The 24,105-nt window shown below is 51.2% G+C and overlaps 1 protein-coding gene across 2 annotated transcripts in view; it reads right to left on the bottom strand.

The window, feature by feature from the left end:
* ATG2B (autophagy related 2B) overlaps window positions 1-24,105 on the bottom strand; it is a 70,843-nt gene that overhangs the window by 5,978 nt on the left and 40,760 nt on the right. Inside the window, exons 24-37 of one of the 2 annotated variants that reach the window (XM_061551226.1) lie at window positions 23,486-23,592; window positions 22,724-22,816; window positions 21,953-22,023; window positions 21,391-21,470; window positions 20,359-20,523; window positions 16,722-16,857; window positions 15,633-16,177; window positions 13,407-13,636; window positions 4,703-4,847; window positions 4,187-4,456; window positions 3,452-3,553; window positions 2,929-3,010; window positions 1,990-2,218; window positions 1,150-1,219 (exon numbers count right to left, since the gene is read on the bottom strand). In XM_061551226.1, the coding sequence (XP_061407210.1) occupies window positions 1,150-1,219; window positions 1,990-2,218; window positions 2,929-3,010; window positions 3,452-3,553; window positions 4,187-4,456; window positions 4,703-4,847; window positions 13,407-13,636; window positions 15,633-16,177; window positions 16,722-16,857; window positions 20,359-20,523; window positions 21,391-21,470; window positions 21,953-22,023; window positions 22,724-22,816; window positions 23,486-23,592 (2,325 nt within the window). The remainder of the gene's footprint in view (window positions 1-1,149; window positions 1,220-1,989; window positions 2,219-2,928; window positions 3,011-3,451; window positions 3,554-4,186; window positions 4,457-4,702; window positions 4,848-13,406; window positions 13,637-15,632; window positions 16,178-16,721; window positions 16,858-20,358; window positions 20,524-21,390; window positions 21,471-21,952; window positions 22,024-22,723; window positions 22,817-23,485; window positions 23,593-24,105) is intronic. The other variant, XM_061551227.1, reaches the window with a different exon arrangement.

Below are 24,105 nucleotides of genomic sequence, written 5' to 3'. Positions count from 1 at the left end.
CGCACTGCACACACAGTCATGCACACACAGTCACGCACGCATACACAGGTATGCACGCACACACAATTGCGCACATGCAATTACGCACACAAGCACACACAGCCATGCACGCAGTGCAATTTTAAATAACATACCTACAATCTGAATTCATCAAAACACAGTTGCCTGTCCACACACGAATGCAATCAGCTCAAGATAAAGAGACCATGATGGCTAATGCTGTTGAAGCCAAAAACGTCACCTGGAATTCAACAACAACAAAGTCACCTGGCCTTCAAGAACAACGTCACGTGGCCTTCAACAACGTCACCTGGACTTCAAAACCGCAAGCATGTAATCACTCTACAAGTTCAGGGTAATGCAAATCTCCAACAACAACAAGCTATCAGGTGGAGCAGCAGCAGATCAAACGCTTTCTAAATTAGGGAAACGCACATTGCATCATAACGGCAGACTGTAATGCAAGAGTTAAACTATTAAAACTGGTCTAGTCTAATAAACTTTTTTATGTTACCAGGTAAGGCCCGCTGAACTGTACAGCTCTTTTCAGATAGCGACCTGGTCACAAATGATAGCTCAACGAAGTGGCTTATCACGTGGAAATTTATAGCAGTCAAATACTCTAAAAGCATGTTTCTAAATGTGGAGGGAAAAACCAGAGAACCCGGAGAAAAATCCACGCGACCATGGGAAGAACATGCAAGCTCCAAATATACAGCAGGCGTCAGGGTCAGGATTGAACCCACGACCTCCTGTACACCGGGCGAGGTAGTTAACATCTCGTCACCGTTGCGCCCCGTGTTGGTGAGAGGTGCAGGGTTGAGAGTGATTGGGGAAACTGCCTTCAGAGAAAGGAACGGGCCATGAGATGATTTTATAAAACCACAGCCCTCAGGGGGCACCAAAGTGAAACACTGAATTTTAATCAGACAATTTTGTGGGGCGCTTAAGAGTTTGTTTGCTACTCGGTGTCAACGAATGTTAAAATATTCGTGAAAACTTTTGTTCGATATTTCTCAGGGGTCCCATGGCACCCCACTTAGCACTCGCGCTACCCTCTCCCTGCTCCAAGAAGCCATTTCTTTCACCAAGCACCTCCTCACAGCAGTGTGCGTACGGTGGCAATGTTTGTGGGCGCGTGCCCCATACCTGCTCCATCGTCACGTGCTTGCCGTGGTAGTCGAGGCGAATCAGCACCTCTGAAGTAAAGCGAAACTCCCTGCAGCACAAAAGACAAAGATCCTCCATATAGCCTCAACAGACTGTAGAGACAAGTGCTGTAAGCGAGTACCAATGTAGGCGGGCACAGCACACGACAGGGTGGCTGGCCAGCACCACGTCCGACCGCCTTTGTCTCCCCAGTAGTGATGCTTTCACACCGCACCAGGTACTCATTTGAGGCTGAGTCAACCAAGTGAGGCCCAGGACCGATTCAGATAATCGTCACTAATGTCGCCCGTGAGCGGGAATCGAACTCTGGTCGCCGGGTTCGTAGCGCAGCGCGCTTATCGTTACACTACCGCAGCCATACACGGCCACACAGGCACACATTGACACACAGGCACACAAAGACAAAGATCCCCCATATAGCCCTAACAGACTGTAGGGGCAAGTGCTGTTAGCAAGCACCTATGTAGGCCGGCACGGCACACGAGGGGGTGGGTGGCCCACACCACACCCGGCCGCCGCCTTTGTCTCCCTAGTGGCGATATTTACACATCGCACCAGGTACTAATTTGAGGCTGAGTCGACCTAGTGGAGGCCCAGGTACCGGTTCAGATAATCATCACCGGTGTTGGCCATGAGCGGGAATCAAACCCGGGTCGCTAGGTTCGTAGCGCGCTAACCACTCCCCACAGACAGCATTGAAGTAAACCACTCAGTGTTGCTGACGGAAAACCCTTTCCAGCCACTAAGTTCTCAACCACCCTGACCCTTAACCTCTCACCCCCCCCGCCGGCACCAAGCCCTCTCGCCACCCCCACGAACCTGAAGAAGATGGGAAGCTCTCCGGGAGGGCCGCCCCCCCCAATATCACCGGGAGTGCCCTCCGAGGGAGTCCCGCCAGCGGGGGCGCTGAAGGCTGGGGCGTCCGTGAGCGGCATGGGGCCGAGCATCGAGGGGGCGAGCGGTTGCGCTGGGTACGTCATGACGGGCGCCGGCTGCGACGGGTGCCGTGCGGGGCTCGTCCCTCCGTCCGCCGACGGAGACCTGCGGCCTGGGGGGGGCGGGGGGGGGGGGTGCGGACAGCGTGGGGGGCGGAGCGAGGTGAGGGCAGCAAGGGGTGAGGTGAGAGGTAGGGAAACGGTGAGGTGAGGGGCAGTGAGCTAAGTGCGATAAGATGTTTGTTGTTGTAACGTTCTAACCTGCACCTACTGGACATCTGCAAAACAGCTTTATAGCTCATCCGATTCCTCGAGTATAAATACATATTTTGATTATGCATCTGAGATTAAGGGAGTGATAAGAAATAAGGCGAGGGCAATGGTAGGAAGCGGTTCGGTTGACACGCTTCCAGAGTGACCAGGGGGTGTATGCCACTTCCCAACGTCGATGGCATGTATTCCATGACAGCCCCGCCACCGTGGAGATGCGGGGAGCCAGGAGATCATCGTCTCCAGCTGTGCAGTGCGTCAGGGCGTGCTGGGCAGACCGGTTGCCCTGCTACGTGCTGGAGGAGGAGGCTGTCACGTGGCTATGTGGCTAAGTGGGGCTGACATCTACTCACATAGAACATTGACATATATAAACTAATTTATGTACCTATTTTTCTCAAGTATCTGGCGCTCTAACTGCGTGACAGTTACGTGTAAAAGCGTTCGCCAAATCAAAAAGTGGCAGGAAAGTGAGGGAGGTGGATGTGAGGAAATGCAGGGGGGGGCGGGGCTGTCAACCCCCGGGTCGGGAGGTGAACTCACTCACACTCACCGTCGGCGGCGTTGTCGGGAGTGGGCGGCTCCACGGCGGCCGAAACGCTCGACGCGAAGTCCTTGAGGAAGAAGAGAGCATCCTGCACGGGGTCGGGGGGGGGGGAGAGCACTCGTTCGTGTACACGGAGGGAACAGCGCTCTCTGGGCGTCACCGGGAAGGAACGTAGCACTTTATCTCATCACCTTGTCTCCTCACTTTATCTGATCACTTTATCTCAAACTTTATCTCATCAATTTATCTTATCAGTTTTCTCGCATCATATTCTCTCTCATAATTTTATCTTAGCACTTTCCTTCTCTCTCTCTCTCTCGATGCAGTTGTGTAAAGTTCCAGATGCGATCCACGGATAGCCAAAATCGCAGATCACATGTTCGTGAGGTGATACTGTATATAGGCGTCAGAGTCGGGATCGAACCTATTCCTTCCTGTATACCTGGTGACGTAGTTAACATCCCGCCACCGTGAATGGACAGATGGACGGACAGACAAACCAAGGGATGGAAGGACAAGTCCACATCACCTGGTCGATGTTGAGACGCAGGGGCATGAGGGACACCCTGAGGCAGCACTCCTGCGTGGCGAGGCCGCTCTCTGGGCGCAGGTGAAGAGCTTTCAGGGTCAGCTGCGCACACAAAAACAAAGATCCCCCATGTAGCCTTTACCACAATGCTGGGGTAAGTGTAGTTAGTGAGCACCTATTAAGGTGGGTACAGTACACAATGGGGAGAGTGGCCGGCACCTTGCCTAGCTGCCTTTGTCTCTCCAATGCTCATGTTTACACACAAAACCAGGTATTCATTTGATTCTGAGTCGACCTAGTAGAGGCCCATGACTGGTTCATATATTCACCACTGTTGTTGGCCTTGAGTGAGAGGACAGTAAGTGGGTGGGTGAGTGAATGGGCAAATGAATGGTTAAGTGGACGGGCAAGTGGACGGGCGAGTGGACGGGCGAGTGGACGGGCGAGTGGACGGGCGAGTGGACGGGCGAGTGGACGGGCGAGTGGACGGGCGAGTGGACGGGCGAGTGGACGGGCGAGTGGACGGGCGAGTGGACGGGCGAGTGGACGGGCGAGTGGACGGGCGAGTGGACGGGCGAGTGGACGGGCGAGTGGACGGGCGAGTGGACGGGCGAGTGGACGGCGAGTGGACGGGCGAGTGGACGGGCGAGTGGACTGGCGAGTGGACGGGCGAGTGGACTGGCGAGTGGACGGGCGTGTGGACGGGCGAGTGGACGGGCGAGTGGACGGGCGCACCATGTTGGCGTGTGTCTTGCGTGGCATCTTCTCGCTGGTGTAGAGGTAAAGGAACTTGTTGATCTGCGAGGAGGCGAGGCGGTCCCGGACCTCCAGGTCCTGCACGATGAACACCTGGCGAGACACGGGCTGGTCCGGCGCTGCCGACACGGGGCAGCTACCGCCTCCTGCAGCAGCAGCAGTTCTGCCACCACCGCCACCACCACCTTCACCACCCAGCTGCTGGATGCCAGAGAGCGGCTCGGAGTACACCTCGTGCTGGAACCGAACCTGGGAGGGCAGCGGGACGTGATGCAACATTACGACCAGTGGCAGAGTGGCAGGATATCGAGAGCAGGCAGAGCCAGTGGCATTGACACGAGGGGGAGGGTGTGGGTCTACCCTGGAGGCAACTCTGGAGGTTCATAACGGCCATGTCAGAATCCTTGAATTGGACGCAAGCAGTGGGGGGGCACGTGGGGAGGTGGGTGGAAGGGCAAGTGGAGGGGGGAGAAACACGTGGGGTGGGTTACTTACCTTGTTGAGCTGCACCTCCATGAGCACGTCGTGGTTGCGTGCAGGGCCCCCGTGGGTCTGCCACGATGAGCGGGGGGGCTTGGACCCCGAGGGGGCGCGGTGCGGAGACCCCCGCGGGCTCGGAATGCCGCCCCCCGTCTTGTGTCTACAGGGGCGGGGGGTGGGAGCACGGCCGGCGTCATCCTGCCCCCCCGTGGACTCTCCGACCGACTGCTTCCCCTCCCCCTCTCTCTCATCCCAATCCACCAACGCCCCCAGACCCAGCAACACAAGCGATCGTCATCAGGATCGCTTCTGTTGTGATTGAAACGTCGTAGTTTTTGTTATTTTCTTTTAACCATCTACGTGACTTTACCGAAAGACCCAAAGAATATTACCTACTAGCGGGAAGTACCCGGCGTTGCCCGGGCAAAAAAGACACACACACAGACATCGACCCACACACACACATCGACCAACACGCACACACATATGGACTCAAATACATACATTGACTCACACACACACACACATTGACTTACACAGCAATCCCCGATGGTGCCACAGCTACAGAAATTTTCTCCCTCTGGCGAACCTTAGCGAGGAGCAGGTTGAGAACAAAGGTCTTCCCAGTACCAACAGGTGCATCAAGGAAAAAAATGCCTCCAAAATGCCTCCATTTTTAGCCTCAATGTCTTCAAAATTTTTCGTGTAGGCTTCTCTTTGTGCATCCATCAGCTTTGCTTCATTTTCCTAAATAAATTTAAGAAGCTCTAGACCATCATAGGATATTTCACATAGGATCTCTTGAGCAAGGGCATGCAGGTGTAATAAAAGGACTCAGACACTTCTTGCTGACTCCGTGTCCTTTATTTGGGGTTCGCGTTCTCCTTCCCACACGGCACTCCTCCTGAGACTCTCTCCCTGGCAGCCCCACATCTGCCTTCGCTCCCGTAGCCTTCCACGCTCCTGCAGCTCCGCTGCAGGCTCTTGGTACAGCCCTATGGCTGCTCCCCCAGCAGCTCCATCTCTGCTCCCTGTTCCTCCGTGCGTGGCGATCTCGCCACCTCCCAATGTCAGCCCTTCGTGGCCTCTATGGCTATCTCGCCATTTCCTACCTCAGCCCTTCGTGGCCTCTGTGGCTATCTCGCCATTTCCTACCTCAGCCCTTCGTGGCCTCTGTGGCTATCTCGCCACTTCCTACCTCAATCCTCCACTCTCTCTTCCACCCCGCTGGCTGGCGCCGTCATGAGCCCCTCAGCCACCAGGCTGAGGCACGGCGACCACCCAACGTGTTCACCACCCTTCACTCCCCCGACTGACCCAGATAGCTTCCTGTCTCCCCGCTATAACTTCTCCCCCACGTCACCCTGACTCCTCCCTCTTGGATCGTCATATCCGCCCCGCCCATTTACGCCCGCATTACACTACCCTCCCCCGTAGAGAAAATTCCAGCCGTCCTCGGCTGAAACAGAACAAACAATGCGGGCGAAGGCATCACAATCAGGAGTCCCCCAGACACAACGGAGATTATAACAACAACAACACAAGCAACGAAAGGGGAGGTATCAGGAACTGGAACAGAACACCGGCCTGTCCTCCGCGCAACAACAACAAGAATAAGAATGGCACAATGAACAACAACGGCAACTGACACGCAAGAACGGCCAACGCGCACAACCCAGAAATGTGATGTTTTAGTGCGTGTCCATGTTGCAGTTCCATCCGCTCGGCTCAAGTCCAACGTCAAAGAGCAAGTGGTAGAGCAGAACGACGAACGGCGCTCAATTGCTCCTTCAAGTCCTCATCCAGCTAGCACACCAGGTAACACCCAGTGCGACGGGAGCTGAAGAATCTGTGACGAGAAGGAGAATCCAATCCCCTGAGGCACAGCACAACAACGCACATCCGCATGTCGTACACGACAGCCACCCGGCCTCAGGGTAGTGGAGATGATGTAAATCCAGCCCGCTTAAAAAAAAACTCCCCATAAATACCCAAAATAACGCAATGGATGCCCCAGTATTTACATTTTAACAACAATATTATTTACACGTGACAACAACAACAACAAAATTTTCTGCTCTTACCCACCAGCAGTCCTCCCTTGAGGACCAGCACAGACATCGCACGTACACAGCATGTACCCACGGTCACTCTCAGCAACCCAACAAAACGCCTAATCGCACACCCTCGCGTGGAGAGAGCCACGCTCCCCAGCGGTAATGTTTAACTCGCCCTAACCCCCACCGTGGTCGTCAACCCACAGCAACATCCACTGACCATACTCTCAGCTAGTGCAATTTCGGGGATGAGCAGCAACTCGGCCACGCTCCTCCCTTACTATCCCATCAGAGATGGACACACACCAGCCTCGTATAGTCCGATGCTTTATAGCCCAGGGAAGGTTCATCCCCCAGCAATGCCAGACCCCCTGTACTCCCCCCACGGGGCAATGTTCTCTTATAGAGACAATAACACCCTAACCCAGATCCCGTGAGCCCCCGGCACACCAGGTTCAGTCTGCCCCCGCACAACTGAACCATGACTCCCCGAGCCATATGAGCACATGGCCCATTAGTTTAAGACATACCACGGAGGTTTCGCCTCCGGGCTGTCAGGTCAGCCATCAGCCATAGGCCGATGTGACCACAACTCGTGCATCACCCAATCAACAATGGCAGGCATAACAGATGGAATATTTGCCCCACCCCGGTTTTTCCCGCGCGCTCAAGAATGGCGTCCCCCTTCGCCCAGCGCGTTCGTGCAATCTCTCGCGCGCACTCAAAATGGCGGCCCTTTCCGCAAAGCGCATCGTCACCATACCCCGCGTGCGCGCAAAATGGCGGCCCAACGTGCGAACACGTGGCCAGTTTTCTCCATTCGTGCACCCCAGCTTCCCTTAACTGGGGGTCACAAGACGCATCCCCCGTCACGTTATAACAACCCCACCAACGATAGACGCACAGCCCCAGCTTGCTGCGCACAGCTGTCATATCGTGGAATTTTTAACCAATATTTTACCAACCACATTGGTTACACAACCCAACTCGCCAAGCAACTCGTGGCTGCATGCGATCAACCGAAAACGCGACGCCACTTGGCGCCAATTTACGGTCCCATTAGCATTAACCTTTGAGACACCCACAACGGCGTCATCGCGCACCCTCATTTTCAAAAAGCTCAATTACCCCTATAATATACACGCAATCTCGTGTGCACAACACCCATACAACCAAATTTTTGGGTCCCCCTCTATAATATACACGCAATCTCGTGTGCACAACACCCATACAACCAAATTTTATGGTCCCCCTCTATAATATACACTCAATCTCGTGTGCACAACAACCATACGACCAAATATTTGGGTCCCCCTCGAATTTGTTACCAATTTCCAACAGGTACGCACAATATAATAACAATCTCAATTCCAATAGTCAACCACTGCATCGCACCCCATAACCATACAGAACGGTATAACAGCACATGCAATCAGCATATCGCGATCACACGCGTACATTTAAGCACAATAGCAAGCAGATCTGCAGGCAACCAACACACCATTAATCCTGTCGTAACTTTGCAGCAACAACACAATTATTCTCTCTCTTGCAACAATCGCATCGCACACAGCACCTCGCAGCACAATACACCAAAAAAATATATATATATTTTTTTCCAATTAAGCCCATCGCACAAGGTAACCCACAAATAATACAGCGCAAGATACCCGACGCTCCCAAGTTAATAATTAACTTCACCATCAAGAAAACAACTCCACGCAGCAGCGCACACACACAATTTGACACTCAGCAAATACAGCAGACTCTCCGTCCATTCTCAACACACGCACACACTTACATTGACACCAAGCAACAAGCAGATAGCGCGTTCATCGTTATTACACACACATACACACAGTCCGAACCGCGCTCCGCACAATCGAGTCATAAGAGAAAACCAAAATAGCCCCCCGGCCCTCGAAAGATGAGTGAGGTGTGTGTTAAGGCCGGGTGCGTATCGTCATGACTCGCCCGGGGCTGCAGCAAGAAGAGGACGGCAGGGTGGCAACTTGAGACGCCTCGCAGAACTCGTTCGGCGACTTGACGGCTCCGTTGTCACGCACCCGAGCCAGGACGGGAAGCTCCCGCCCCAGCAGCTGCAGCATCGGCGTCTTCTCCTCGCAGCACGCCCTCGAAAAACAGCAGCTCACAGCAGGCTGCTCACCCCGCGGCACCTCCAGATGGCAGCGCAAGGCTGCCTCTCCGCCGCGATGTTGAAGATGGCGGCGTCCTCCCGCCGCGGTGAAGACAAGATGGCGGCTTCCCGCCGTTTCTCCCCTGCCACGCCCAAGATGGCGTCTTCGTGCCACGTGGCAATGGCGCTGGCAGCGCAGGAAAGGCAGAGGCCTGCGGATCACCACCGGGCCTCCCCGACGTCGTCCTCGGCGTGGTGAACTCACACAGTTGCGCCAGCACGATTTTCAAGGTCCCCATCTGCATCACCATCTGTCTCCATCGTAAGTTGGCGTCCTCCGGCACAGACAGGTCCACCGACGCGGCGACACCTTGCTCACCCGGACCCGTACTCGTTCCAGAACGGATCTCCTCTTCCATCGCAGGCAGGTCCACTGTCTGAGGAAGGTCGTCGTCGTCGGATGATGTAGCAGGAATATTTTTTATTTCTTCTTTCTCTCAGTTGTTTTGAGATGCCGTTTCACTTCTGACTCCAGTGTAATAAAAGGACTCAGACACTTCTTGCTGACTCCGTGTCCTTTATTTGGGGTTCGCGTTCTCCTTCCCACACGGCACTCCTCCTGAGACTCTCTCCCTGGCAGCCCCACATCTGCCTTCGCTCCCGTAGCCTTCCACGCTCCTGCAGCTCCGCTGCAGGCTCTTGGTACAGCCCTATGGCTGCTCCCCCAGCAGCTCCATCTCTGCTCCCTGTTCCTCCGTGCGTGGCGATCTCGCCACCTCCCAATGTCAGCCCTTCGTGGCCTCTATGGCTATCTCGCCATTTCCTACCTCAGCCCTTCGTGGCCTCTGTGGCTATCTCGCCATTTCCTACCTCAGCCCTTCGTGGCCTCTATGGCTATCTCGCCACTTCCTACCTCAATCCTCCACTCTCTCTTCCACCCCGCTGGCTGGCGCCGTCATGAGCCCCTCAGCCACCAGGCTGAGGCACGGCGACCACCCAACGTGTTCACCACCCTTCACTCCCCCGACTGACCCAGATAGCTTCCTGTCTCCCCGCTATAACTTCTCCCCCACGTCACCCTGACTCCTCCCTCTTGGATCGTCATATCCGCCCCGCCCATTTACGCCCGCATTACACAGGTTGTCCCTGTAGGGTGTTGGTAGTCATTTTCCACCAATGGGGTGCAGTTTGTCCTCAAGGATGAGGGCCTGGTTGCAGATGACATGAGAAAAGTTGACGTTGAGGTTTGGATTTTTCTCGTTGAGCTCTGTGGAGGGTGCCCTCACTCATGGCCTCTTTGTATTTTTGCCAGAGAGGGGTTAGATGGGCTGCAAACTTGAAGATGTATGCAGAAGAGCAATCTCAGTTGAGAAGGGGACTAACAGATGCTTCTGCCATAGCTTAATCAAGATGCTGATCATCCTCAAGAATCCCACGAAGATTGCAAGCTTCCCTGTATGTTTGACAAACAACTCCTGGCACTGTTTTGAGGTCTTGGAAATATTTGAACTCTTTGACAACACGGAGAAGCATTCTGAGAAAGTAGCACTCCTGATTGTTGGGATGAACTGTGTAGACTCTTCGTAAGGCATCAGATTCACCGTCAGCAGCACGTCGCTTCCAATTTTATTTTAGCAGTCCATGTAAAGTAGGAGGGAAATGAATGGAAGAGCAGGTTGTCAGCAAATGGATCACTTTGGCACAAACCAAAAAACGCCATCAGGGTAGTATTATTGGAGCCAGGGCTTGTTGTTGGGCATTTCTTTCGGTGAAGTAGATGTGTTGACCTTTTTTGAGGTGAACTGCCAAATGGACGACTGTGGGGGAACGCTCATGGATAGAGAAGCCAAGAATTCTCCAAATGGCCTCATTGGTGCTGATGTATCTTCCTTGGACAAAATGTTTAACCTCATTTACACTTTGCCCCTGTTTTGTAAGGCAAAGACAGGCATGTCAGAGCCTTTGATGATGTATTGCCAAACATATTTGATGGCTTTCACATAATTGCAGAATTCCACAATAAAGTGGGCCTCGAAGATCTTGCACAGAAGAGGGCAATAGGGAACGATCCACCAAAAGAACCAAAGAGTCAACCTTCATTTCAGAGTTAGTGCCAGGTCTGAGCGTTGTTTCAAATCCACCATGCTCAGTATTTCTGCGACGATATAGAGGATAGCCATCATGGCCCGACTGAGTGTCTTTCAAGAAGTTTTGTGGATACTTCTTGGTACACCTGCGGTCTTGCATACATGGCGAATTTGGATTGAACTGCCCACATGGGCCATGGACCATTTGCTTGCAGATGACATCAAATAGGACAGGGTCTTGATGGGGGTCAGGTAGCACAGCACTGATAAATGTGTCAATGTCACTTGCATGAATGTTTTCCCTCAGCCATAGCAAAATGTGAGCATTAGGAAGACAATATTTTCGCCACTCAATGGTGTTGCAAGTTACTGCTTGTCTTTCCAAAGATGGTGCCTTCGTTAGTCGTAATAAGCCAAATGAGGTCATCAACTTTGAGTTTAAAGACCCTCGCTAAGATGTCATGTCTGTCTGTTGGCTTTTGGTTTGGATAAAGCTCAACCTGGATCTCCTTCCATCTCGGATTGCATGTGAAGGTGATAAAGAGATTGGGCCTGCCATATTGGCTGATGTACGTCATGGCATCCTGAGTCTTCTCATGCATGTATCTTGGTCCAGCTGTGAAGGATGAAGGCAAAATAACTAATCTGCTCACATTCTGAGCGTTTGCATATCCGTCGGCATTGATAGCGTCCCTGAGATGAGCATACTGGGGTACACGCAGGCGTTTTTTATTCAGTTGAATGTAAAGAAGGCGCTCACTCTCAATTTTGTCATACTCATCGACAACACACTGGTGAAAGAGGTTGGCGCACCGTAATGTGGTTTCCTCCTTCTCTGTCCATGATCATGAAGGAATAGAAGTATTTAGAGGAGACAGTTTTGTGAGGATGTCTTTGTCCTGTAGCTTTGACAATTTGAGGAATCTGGATGTGGTACCCATCTTGGCCTTGCGACAGTAAAATGTGGTATTGTAGGGCATCATATGCTCGGTTTGTCTCAGGAAATCGTTTGATGGTGTTGTCTTGGTATCGAAGCACAATGTCTCTCTTACCATGTTCCTCACCCACCGTAAGAACAGCAACCTCAACAAAATTTGGGGCATTGAACCTCCCTGCGTGCTGCCCGCTTGGGTGTAAAAAAAAAGGTGCAGTTAACCAAATTTCAAATGGTTGATTTTCGCACCAAAGTAACAAAATGATAGACGAAATGTAATCGGCTGTAGCTAAGAAAGTCCAACGTATTTAACAGTATAACAGTAATCAGCATCGCAGTACTACATATCAGTAAATAGCGTGACGTGAACAATCGAAACAATAGAAATGCATTGAAGAAGCTAGAATAAGTCTACATTATAGAGCAGCAGTACGCACAGGTAAGTTAAGAAGCAGGATACAGTCTAGATTATAGACTGCCAGTACGCTGACTCAATGACCTAAGCATTGCTACAGTCGACATAATAAGCTGGCAATATGGTCAGCAGCTTAAAAAGCAGGATATAGTCTACATGAAAGACTGGCAGAACACCGAGCGAGGTAAAGAAGCTGGCAACAGATTATAGACTGGCATACACTCATCCTGCCCTAAAGCAATATTAACAGTGTAGACAATAGACTGGCAGTGAACTGACATAAATGAATAAACAGGCAACAGGCCACATTACAGACTGCCAGTACACTGGCGCTGCTTCATAAAAACACATGAAAATAACTTAATATTTAGCAACTTAATATTGAAATATTAGCTGTCTACACACAAACATTACTATTATAGGATTAGCAAACTTATTTTTTAGTTTAGCGAACGAAGCAATAAATTAGTACTTAACATTGCCGTGGTGAGGCCTAGTCCTGTGCAGAGCCCGCGGCCTCGCCTAGATTGCCCAGCCGGCCGAGGTGGCACCTTGCAGGCTGGGCCGCCCGCGCTACAATAATACTATATAAGCGCTATAATATTAATATTCTATAGTAGTAACTGCAAGCATTGGGGTGGGGAGGGGAGAAGAGGACATCACACTAGGGAGAATTCACCTCAGCGCTTTGTTAATTTTTTAAGGCGAATGATAATTTTTGGCGATCGTGTGTGCGTTGCTAGGGGCAATCCCCGGGCAGCGTTTCGCGCATGCACAAGTGCGTGCTGTGTCGCTCGGAGCGGAGTGGGGAAATAATTAAATAATAATAAAAATCACACGAAATCGTTAATTTAACTATTTTAAAGTTGATGGATGGGAAAACGGAATAGCGCTGGCTCACCACGGGGGTTACAGCGTGGTACCCCGCGACTTTTTAAAAATGTAAACCCCATGGTTCACGAGCCAAATCTTTTGCAAGTGTGCATCCACACAAAGACAGACGGACACACACACAAAGAATGCCTTTTATAGGTAAGATGATACATTGTTCGCTACGAAGCCGCGTGGGCGACAGTGCGTGCGTCCCACCCGTACGCGTGCGCTGCCGTGGAGTAGGAGAGCGCGGGTCCGAAGTCGCGCCCGCCGTAGAGGTGCCACGTGACGGAGACCTCGCGCAGCGTGTAGCGCGCCAGCGGGACGGGGAAGCGCGCGGGCGGCCGCAACACGTCCGCACGGCCCAGCGGCCGTGAGAAATGTTCATCCCGCAGCTCGATGGTGTCCTCCACGAGTCGCTTCACAACGGGCTCGCCGTCACGCGCCTGCCACGCGCAACACACGCGCGCACACGCAACACACACGCCCCACAAGCGCCACACATAACACAAACACCACACGCAACAAACGCACCACACGTGCCACATGCCCCACACACGCGCCACACATCCCAATTATAGGACCGCAGAGCTTAATTGTTTTAGATTTATTGTGACCTCGCTCGCACGTGTAAGTTTTGTACGGTAACTCCAGTTTCAAACCCACATGTATAAACATCCGTTAATGGAGTTCACCAAACATCCCAATTATAGGACCACAAAGCCTGGGTAATGGTTGTTGGTGCCGGGTGTGGCCATCTTCCCAGTGCTTGTCAGCGGCGACCCACACCCATGAATCCTTCTCGCTCTGTCACTCGAAGGGGATAACCCGAAAACTTTGTGCACTACAAATTCTACATTGTAGAGATCCCCAAATGTAGCTTTACACAGGCCACTAACCTACAGAGAATTCCTCTCTGCAGGTCTCTGCGAGTATCGTTATCAATTTCTGTGGTTCCCATTGCTCTGTAAGGGGTACAATTTTTTACTTATCAATGGTTCAAGCTCACATTGCCTGTGGTGACATCGTAAATCATCGTGTTATTCTTTGATTTGGGATTGTACAAACACAAATATCACAGCGTAATGACTGTTTTTTGCACAAAGTGAAAAGCTATTTATTTTGATTCCTGGCCCATGAAGAGTACTGTTGTAAATATTTTCTATTTTTTCAAGACATATCCTTCCAACATGGGACCTTTTTTGGCAATATCAAAGTATGAAAAAATAAGAATATGTTTTACCCGTTCTCGCAATAAAGAGGTGTTAAGATGTTCAAACACCAAATATAAATTTTTACTTAAAAATTGTATATAATTGGTTCTTTTGGTAAAGTCCCCCGCCCACTCACTTTGGAAGCCCTTAGAAGAAGCAGCTGCATTTGGAGGCTTCCTCCCCTCTTGTCTCTCCGCCTGATGAAGACCGCTTGTGCTGCGATCGAAACGTCGTGGGTTTTTTGCTTTTATTTTCAATTTATTATTTTTATTTTATTTTTATTTTCTATCTACGTGACTTTACCGAAAGAACCAAGAATACCAAATATAAACCGTTTTCAAGGAATCATGTCTGCATTAACCATAGAGAATTCCGACTGTTCGCCTTTTGACAATTCTCTGGTCTGACACTGGTGAGACTAGGTCCTAAAGAAGGCTGTCTCTGGTGTAGACCAATCCGATTCAAAGACAATGCATACATTATCAGAGCATGTTTTTTGTCTACATGTTCACTACAAGTACGTGGTTAATCAATGCAGACATGATTCCTCGACAAAGGTTTCTACTTGGTGTTTGAACATCTTAACACCTTTTTTATTGCAAGAAAGGGTAAAACAAATCTTTCCTGATGTTGCCAATTTAGTCACCTGTATATTTATGCTACAATTCTGTTGCCATGGAAAAGTTGTGGAAATAATGCTAAAGATTAATCATCGTTAAGCAAACTACTGATTTAGATTTTACAGTGTATATTTAGTATGCTTCAGTCAATCGCAGAAAATATATTGATTTATTTGCCCTATTGCAAACTTTCTATTTTTGGAAGGTCATGATATAAAATATTTGCAAAGTTTAATTTATACCCTGACATAAACGCACACAAACCAATGCATACGCATGTAAGCACACACATGCAGCGCCTGTCAGGAGGGTTCTGAAATCGGCTGTTGAGGAGTGTTTCGAGTGTTTTGAGTGTGGGAGGAAATCTGAGATCTTGGAGAAATCCACGCACACAAGAGGCTTGCAATCAAGATTCTCCCCAGATGCATCACAAGCCCACTTGCTCCAACCAAGCTGGTTGGACGTCTCACCACACTCAGCGATCTCCCTCTGTGAGCCACCAACCCCCACCTCGCTAGCGCTGGCCGACAGGTTTGCACCGCCGTGTCCAGACACACACACGCAATGGCTGCGCACGACCGAGACGATGAGCCCCCATCGCTCCGTACCGGAATCCCAATCCCTGGGGCCTCCAGGATGCAGAACTCGTCATCGTCCGGGAGGTCGTCATCATCGTCAACGTCTCCATCGCCGCCGTCATCTCCATCGCCGCCACGGGCCGCGGCTCCGTCATCGTCTCTGCCCTCGTCCCTCCTGGCGCCGCCGCCGCGTCCCGTTTCCATCAGGCCGACCACTGGGGACGGCCGAGCCCTGACGCGAGGGGGCGGTACGGGTGACGCGGATGACGAGGAGCAGCACGAGGACGACGAGGAGGAGGGGGTGGCGGCCACCGCCGCGCCAGTGGTCTGCGTCGGCAACCCGGACCCAAATGCGAAACCGAGCGTGGGAGCGGGAGGGGCGAGGCTGGGGCCGGCGCGACGAGCGAGCGGGGTCTTCTTGTGCGACGGCCGTGCGTGCGACGGTCGCCCCGCCGTGGGGGGGGCGGCACCGCCGCCGGCGGCCCGCGATGCCTTCGAGCCGTTCTCGTCCGGGAAGAGGAAGAGGTCGGACACCGGCTCCTCGCCCGACTGCGGCTGCGTCGAGTCGTCGAAGCCTACGTGAGGGAAGGGCATACGCAGGCGATGAAAAGCAATAAACGGAGAGCAAGGCAACTGCGAACCAAGCGAGGAGAAATGCAAGGAAGGCGAGAGATGCAGTGAGACAAGAGCAGACACAGCGAGACGAGAGGAGACATTGACGAGACAGGAGGAAAGGCACTGGAGGAGACATGAGGCAAAAGATGAGAAAAAAAACAGGAGGAAAGACATGTTGACATGCAAAGAAAGAGATGTGATAGGACAGAAGTCACTGAGAAAGCCACAGGGTAAGAGGTGAAACACAGGGAGAGAAGTGAGGAGACGTGGGGAGAGAATTGAGCAAAGAGAGACAGACAAAGGAAAGATTCGGGCAGCGAGACATCCAAGGAGGGGAAAGATGAAAATACATGAAAATCACATTGATAAAGAAACGGACCTTCCTTGACTTCCAAATACGTTTTGCAACCCCATGACCCAGAGTTTGAGAAGCGCTGGCCAACTTTATATTATTCTGTTACAAGGTAGTGACAAATGTGACAAGTTAAACACACGGTTGCACACCATTTGTGTGGACGTTGGGGGGAGACCCTGCTGGCTCCGACTCCTCCATGGCATCGACCATGAGGTCACTGAGAGACGATCGATCAGGATCAGGCGCAGCGGCGCATGGAGCTGCGACAGGGCTTTGGCTGTCCAGCTGCACACGCAAGCGCCAGGTGCGCACACACGCGGACACGGAGACCCGCAGACACCAGGCATTGGTTTCTACCATACTGACCTGACAGCCTGTTATGAGCATTTTCTTTGGGTCTTTCGGTAAAGTCACGTAGATTGAAAATAAATAAAAATAAAGTGAATACAAAATAATAAAAATATCACGACGTTTTGATCACAACACAAGCAATTGTCATCAGGAAAAAAAGAGGGGGAAACCTGCTGAGGTAGGCTGTTTTAAAGGTTTGAAATGGGAGTAGCCTAAGGGTCAAAAACAAAGTTGGCAGGGCTAGTGATGTTAAAGTGAGAAATTTGCATGTAAATGTAAGATCGGAGAGCTACCTCAACGACGAGGGTGTGGAGGTGGCCATTGTATTGTGAGAGATTAACATGTCAATGTAAGATCGCAGAGACGCCGCCACCTCGAGGACACAAGCAACGGCGGCTGTGTTAGTGTGAACCTGTTAATGTAAAATCATAGATTCGAAAATAACTGCTAACATCGGAAGGTGTTAGCAGTTATGACTAAAATTGGTTAATAACGTCCTTCCAATGATTGCTCAATTTGTACCCATCTTCTCGGTTGAAATTGTCTGTGTCTATATATCTGGATGGCTTCATGAACGAATCTTTGATAGCCAGTGGGTTTGCAGAGTACCTTCATCTTGGAGAAATCAATTTCGTGTGAGCCCACCGCATTAAAACAATGACCAGCCACAGCTGAGGTATTGGTCCTACCGTGTTTCAGATCTGCCTTATGTTCACGAACACGGTCCGAGACGTGTCGCTTAGTTTCCCCAATATAACTACTGCCGCAGGCAAAGCTTAGTTTGTCGACGCTAGGCTATTGCATGTCAGACCACGAATGTTGTGCACTGTGTTAAATCGAACCTGGATCTTGTGTTTGCTTATGAATTTGGAAATATTTTTGATGACCACTGCTATGTATGGCAAGGTGATGGTTTTGATTGGGTCCTCAGATGGTTCTTTCCCAACGGTTGGGGTGATAGCTTTACGGATTGTGTAGTCTGAATATCCAATCATCTGGAGGGCTTGGTGTACATGTTCCAGTTCACTGGCTAGGTGGTGGTTGGAAATACATCGAGCTCTATGGTGTAGAGTTTTGATGAGAGAATTCTTCTCGGATGGATGGTGGTGGGAGTCAGGTTTTAGGTAGATTAAAACATCCAAGAATGGTAACTTGCCATTCTTTTCCACCTCCATGGTGAATTTGATGGCTGGGTGTATGGAATTGATGTGGTTGAGGAATTGGTTCAGAGCTGGTAGGCCATGTGGCCAGATGACGAACGTGTCATCTCCGTACCTCTTCCACAAGGACGGACGTACAGTGGATGCCTGGATGGCATCTGTCTCAACATTTTCCATGAAAACAGTGGCTACAACTTGAGATAAGGCAGAACCCATTTGGGTACCTGCAACTTGTTTGTAGAATGTTCCATTCCAGGTGAAGCAAGTGTTGGTGAGGCAGTGTCTAACCAGGGCTGGTACATTAGCATTCAGTCCTTGTTGGACCAAATCTTCAATGATTGCAATGGTGTCAGGCACAGTAATTTTGGTAAACAAATATACTACATCGAAACTTACGAGCAAATCACCTGGAGATGGTGAGATGTCCTTAGTTAATGATACCACATGAGCTAAGTACAGCTGCGGTGGTCTTACCAGTGAATGGTTGTAAGGTCTCAGACAGAAATAGGGCCAGTTTGTAGGTGGGAGAATCAATGGTGGAGACAATAGGACGAAGGGGTGTACCTTCTTTATGAATTTTTGGTAATCCATACAATCTGGGTGGTCTAGCAGCAGAGGGTTTAAAGGAAAACCGCTTGGTTGGTTCGATTAAAGATGTCGAATCAGTGATATTGTTGGTTTTCATAACCAGGCGGTTGGTGGGATCTCTATTGATTTTGGTATAGCTACCATCATTAAATAGGTCCTGAATTGTGTTACTGTATGTGGTTTTATCCATGATGAGAGTGGCATTGCCCTTGTCGGCTGAGAGGATGACGATGTCATCTCTCTTTTTGAATTGAGAAAGCTTAAAGCGCTCATCCTTACTGATGTTGCTAATAGGTGTCTTAGCATTTTTGAGGCTTGCAGCGATTTCTGATCTTGCCATGACTGCAGGAATGTGTCCCAAACCCTTAAGGGCAACGTCGACCTGGGTAATAATATCATCAAGTGGGATGTGTTTAGGGATGATTGCGAAGTTCAACCCTTTAGCAAGAAACCGGTTTTCGGCCGTCGGAAATTGGACTGTTACTCTGATTGATAACAATCTTGTCAACGTCTAACTTTTTAATGTGTGAATCTGGCTTCTTTTTGTAAAGACGACTGAACTTGGAAATCAGGTTATCTTTGCATTTAGCTGACATTGAGGCTGTCATGTTGTCTACATGTTCCCAATCAGATGTAGACATTTTTTCTGTCAATGTTAAGTGTAATTTAAAGAGAGTCTTGTCTAAATTGTCTAGTTCAAACCTTTAAAACAGCCTGCCTCAGCAGCTTTCCCCCTCTTTTTTCTCCTGATGACGATTGCTTGTGTTGCGATCGAAACGTTGTGATATTTGTATTATTTTTTATTAACTTTATTTTCATTTTTATTATTTTATTGTTATTTTTTTTTATCTACGTGACTTTACCAAAAGACCCAAAGAATATGAATTCCTGCAGTCACGAAAGCTTTAAGTCAAGATGTTGTGAGCATTGTTACGAAGCCTCATGTTGTTGCTGAAGGACAACTGCTGACAGTAGCAACTTTCGCGAGCAAGTCCATCAGCAAGTCCACTCAGCTCCAGGTCCTCCTGTAATGCACCTGGCTGTCTCTTTCCGAGCCCGTGCCATGCTTGCGTAGCTTCCCCTAGAGCACCCTCGGTGTGTTTAACCCCTTAAACAAGAACGGCACATGCGAACTACATGACCCAGCCACCACATCCTCGCCTGCTGGAGGATCCCTCAGATGGTACATTGACTAAGGTCTCTCGAGCATCCAGCCTGGCTAAACCCACGGTGGATTGTAGGCAAGCCAGCAATCACGTTTCAATCCAGCGAAGGTGTTCCAGAAATCAGTCCTTGCACACACAGACATATAGTCGCCATACAAGTGTTGTTAACGAGCACCTATTAAGACCGGGAAAACCCATGCCTGATGACAAAGACCCCGCCCCGTATAGCCTGTAATAGACTGTTGGGGCAAGTGATGTTAGTGAGCACCAATGAAAGCCTGCACAGCACACGAGGGGGTGGGTGGCCAACACTGTGCCCGACCGCCTTTGTCTCCCCCGTGCTAATGTTTACACACTGCACCAGGTACTCATTTCAGGCTGAGTCAACCTCGGGGAAGCCCAGGACCGGTTCAGATAGTTGTCACTGGTGTTGGTAGTGAGCGGGAATCGAACTTGGGCCACCGGGCCCGTGGCGCAGTGGCGCTAAACCGCTGCGCCACCACACGCACGCACACACGCACACTTGAGGGGGCCCGGTCGGAGGGGTCTTCCAGCCGCTGTGGGGGGGCGAGGTCCCCGTCGCCGGCGAAATACTGGATGAGCCTCATGAGAGCGGCGCACGAGTCGGCGCACGTGCGCACGTGGATGATGTCGTTGGAGCAGCACAGCTCGAACTTGGGCTGCGTCTGCACACGCACATACAGGACCAACGACAAAGACACCACATGTAGCCTCAACAGCCTGGCTGTGTTTTAGAAACCAGCCCCCGCACACACAGACACACAGCCGCCATACAAGTGCTATTAAAGAGCACCTATTAAGACCGGAAAAACCCATGCCCAATGACAAAGATCCCCCCCATGTAGCCTTAACAGACTGTAGGAGCAAGTGCTGTCGTCAGCGAGCACCTATGAAGGCTGGTACGGCACACGATGGGTGAGGTGTCGCTAAAACCACGCCTGGCCGCCACCTTGCCTTCCCATTGGTATTGTTTGCACGCTGCCCCCAAGTACTAATATTAAAGGCTGAGTCAACCTAGGGGACCGGTTGAACTACTTGTCAGAGAGGTTAACCGTGAGCGAAATTGACCTCGGGTCGCCGGGTTCGTAGCGCAGCGCAATAATCACTATGCATGCAAGCACATACATGTACACATGCGCACACTATAATATACAGATACAAATACCCTCAAGATGGTATTTTTGGCCTACTCTTCGATGCTGGCCAAATGTCTTGGAAAAGGCGAAAGTGCACACAATTTACCCCAGCACACGCAACTTGCGACTAACTGGAGTGTATCCATTTACACTGATAGGTGAACGGAGGCCAAGGTAAATTTAATAAACTTATCCAGGATATGGAACCGGCGACCTCTGGATTGCAGGTTCAGAGTGAAAACCATCGCAACCCAAAGAAACGTAAAACACATTCCATCGCAAAAAGATTTGGGTATCAGAGTACGTCACTTTGGAAATGCCACAGGCGTCCTTGGGTGACGTAACTTGTAGAACCTCGGGGGAACTCGGGGGATCCCCGTGACTGCACACACAAACCATGGTGGTGGAGTCCTTGGAGGGGCTTCTGGTGGTGATCTGGAGCTCCAGGAGGCCCATGTCCAGCACGCACACGTAGTCTGAGACACAAGACAAGGGGCGTCCGCTCGTTTACGCCGCTCGCACTCCAGCGCTGCCGGCGCTGCCAGAGCAAGTGGACGGTAAAGTCCGCGAATTTATGGTGTGTGACGTTACGCCTCTCGCTCTTGAGAGTTGCCAACAAAAACAACCCTTCGTCGGACGAAGAGACACCGCAGGAACAAATGAAATGAATTTATTTTAGAGCCAGGAGCTCAGCAAAGTATGTTGAACTTCTTTCGCACCGCACGTAGCCAACACAAAAAGCAACGTTGAAGCAGCGGCACTAACAGGGCCATTATGAGCTGAGGGAGCCACCCGGCCACCTCGCTGTGGCTATCTTCTCCAAGAGAGGCGCACAGCGTTAACATTACAAGTGTGCGGCACTCGCCGTGTTAAGAGTCTACGAGAGCTGTGATGGCCACCGTTACGAGCCCCTGGTTCCGCGTGCTGCTGCCGTTGCCATCTCTGCTTCTCCGCTTACTTTTTCGGAGGTCCACGGAGGAGGCGTTGATCTTTTCCGAGAGGTAGAGCGCCGAGTCGTCGATGATGAACCTGTCAAGACCAACGCCCATATGGGCCCCACGGTACCGGACACCTCTCATTAGGTTTCGTTCACTCGCTAAAGGACACTGCTATCCATCGCACAGCTGGTATTATTTTTGTATGCGAGATGTCCAACACAAGTTTCAAGTTTTTTAACGATAAGATAGACACTAAAACTATAACACATTTTTATTTTACCAGGTAACACCCACCGAGCTGCTTACCTCTTTTGAGAAGTGACCTGGCCACAAATGGAAGCTCAATGAAGTGGCTTATCACGTGGAAATTTATTGGGACCAAACACTCTAAAAGCACGTTTTTAAACGTGGAAGGAAAAAACCAAACGACCTGGAAAAAATCCAAGTGACGATGAGGAAAACATACAAATTCCAAATTTTACAAGCAACAGGGTCGGGATCATACCCATGCTCTCCCTATACCAGGCGAGGTAGCTAACATCTCGCCTCCGAGATGTTAACCACACTGGAGTCCCCCCCCGCTCCTCCATTGATGTGGAAGGAATGCCATGGCCCCGGATGCTTTGCAACATGCGGTGGTGCACGCTGGGAGCCGCTTGACGTCGCGTTGAGCAACGAAGTGAGCGAGCGGGAAGTTGTGACGCGCTGTGACGCATTGTGACACGTAGTGACAGGGCACACGAGGCAGGAGGACAGAGCGGGGAGGGGAAGACAGATCTTAACAGGTTTACCGTAGTAACGAGGTAGATGTGTCGACGATGATGTTGCTGGAAACGCTAAACGTCTCAGCCGTGATCATCGCCCGGAGAGGAAGGTACTGGGGCCTGTGTAGGGAAAGACAAATCAATAAACAAACAATACAACCACATGGCTATGTGGGTCTACAGACAGCACCCACATGCAACTCGACTTCAAACTGCTGTACAAAACAGTGGGACAAGCACCGCAGCAGATACTCATTTTGGCTGAGATGACCTAGGTTAGGCCCAGGTTCAGTTCAAATATCGCTTGCCACTCATATTTCCCAATGATTGGAAATCAAACACAAGTCGCCGGGTTCATAGATGAATGTGCCAACCACTCCCCTACCGCCCCCTACTGTTTGCATTAATTGTATACAAAAAAAGACAGAGATCCCCCGTGTCGCCTTAACAGACTGTAGGGACAGGTGCTGTTAGCGAGAATCTATGAAGGCCGGCATTGTACACGAGGGGGTGGGTGACGAGCACCACTCCTGGCCGTCTTTGGCTCCTCAGTGGCGATGATTTTACGCACGGCACCAGATACTCATTTGAGTCGACTTAGGGCAGACACCAGGACGGGCTCAAATAATCGTCGCTGGTATTGGCCGTGAACAGGAATCGAACTCAGGTCGCCGGGTTCATAGCACCGTGCGCTTCCCTCTACACTATCGCTCCCCACATGCACACACGCAGACACACACATGCTCAGGCACACACGCACACACACTCAAAGGTTAGGTGCATCTCCACCTGTAGTCCACGGCGCAGCTCCACAGGTGCGCGTGCAGCACCGTGATGACGTCGGGTGCCGAGTAGCCCAGCACCGTCTCGTCCCGCACGTCCAGGAAGTCCAGCACCTGCACCGCGCGTGGCACAGCGCCCGCTCGAGTCGCCCGGTGGGGAGCGGCACGCGAGCTGCGGGGGGCCGCGGAGGCAGCGGCGCTATCCGCTCGCACCGCCCCGGCCCGGCGGGCGTTGGGGACCGAGCGGCCACGAAAACCTCGCCACAGTGACCGACTGCCACGTTGGTGTCGAGACATTGGGCAACGCGCGAGACTCGCTGCGCTGTACCTGTGTATGGGTGCGAGGGTGCATGTCTGTGCATGCGTGTCTGTGTGTCAGTATAGAGTGGAGCGGTAGTGTAGCGGGCAGCACAAACCAGGTGACCCGAGTTCGATTCACGCTCACGACCAACACCAGTGACGATTATCTGAACTGGTCCTGGGCTTCCCCTAGGTTGACTCAGCCACAAATAAGTGACTGGTGCGGTGTGTAAACATCGTCACTGGGGAGACAAAGGCGGTCGGCCGTGGTGCTGGCCACCCACCCCCTCTTGATGCAGACGTTCACGGTTCAAATCCAGCGGTCGT

Source organism: Lethenteron reissneri, chromosome 14 (genome assembly GCF_015708825.2).
Source record: "Lethenteron reissneri isolate LAM-NWPU_2019-01 chromosome 14, ASM1570882v1, whole genome shotgun sequence".
Taxonomy (NCBI): Eukaryota; Metazoa; Chordata; class Hyperoartia; order Petromyzontiformes; family Petromyzontidae; genus Lethenteron; species Lethenteron reissneri.
Note: the sequence above shows the minus strand (reverse complement) of the source record. Positions and strands in the feature narration are given on the sequence as shown.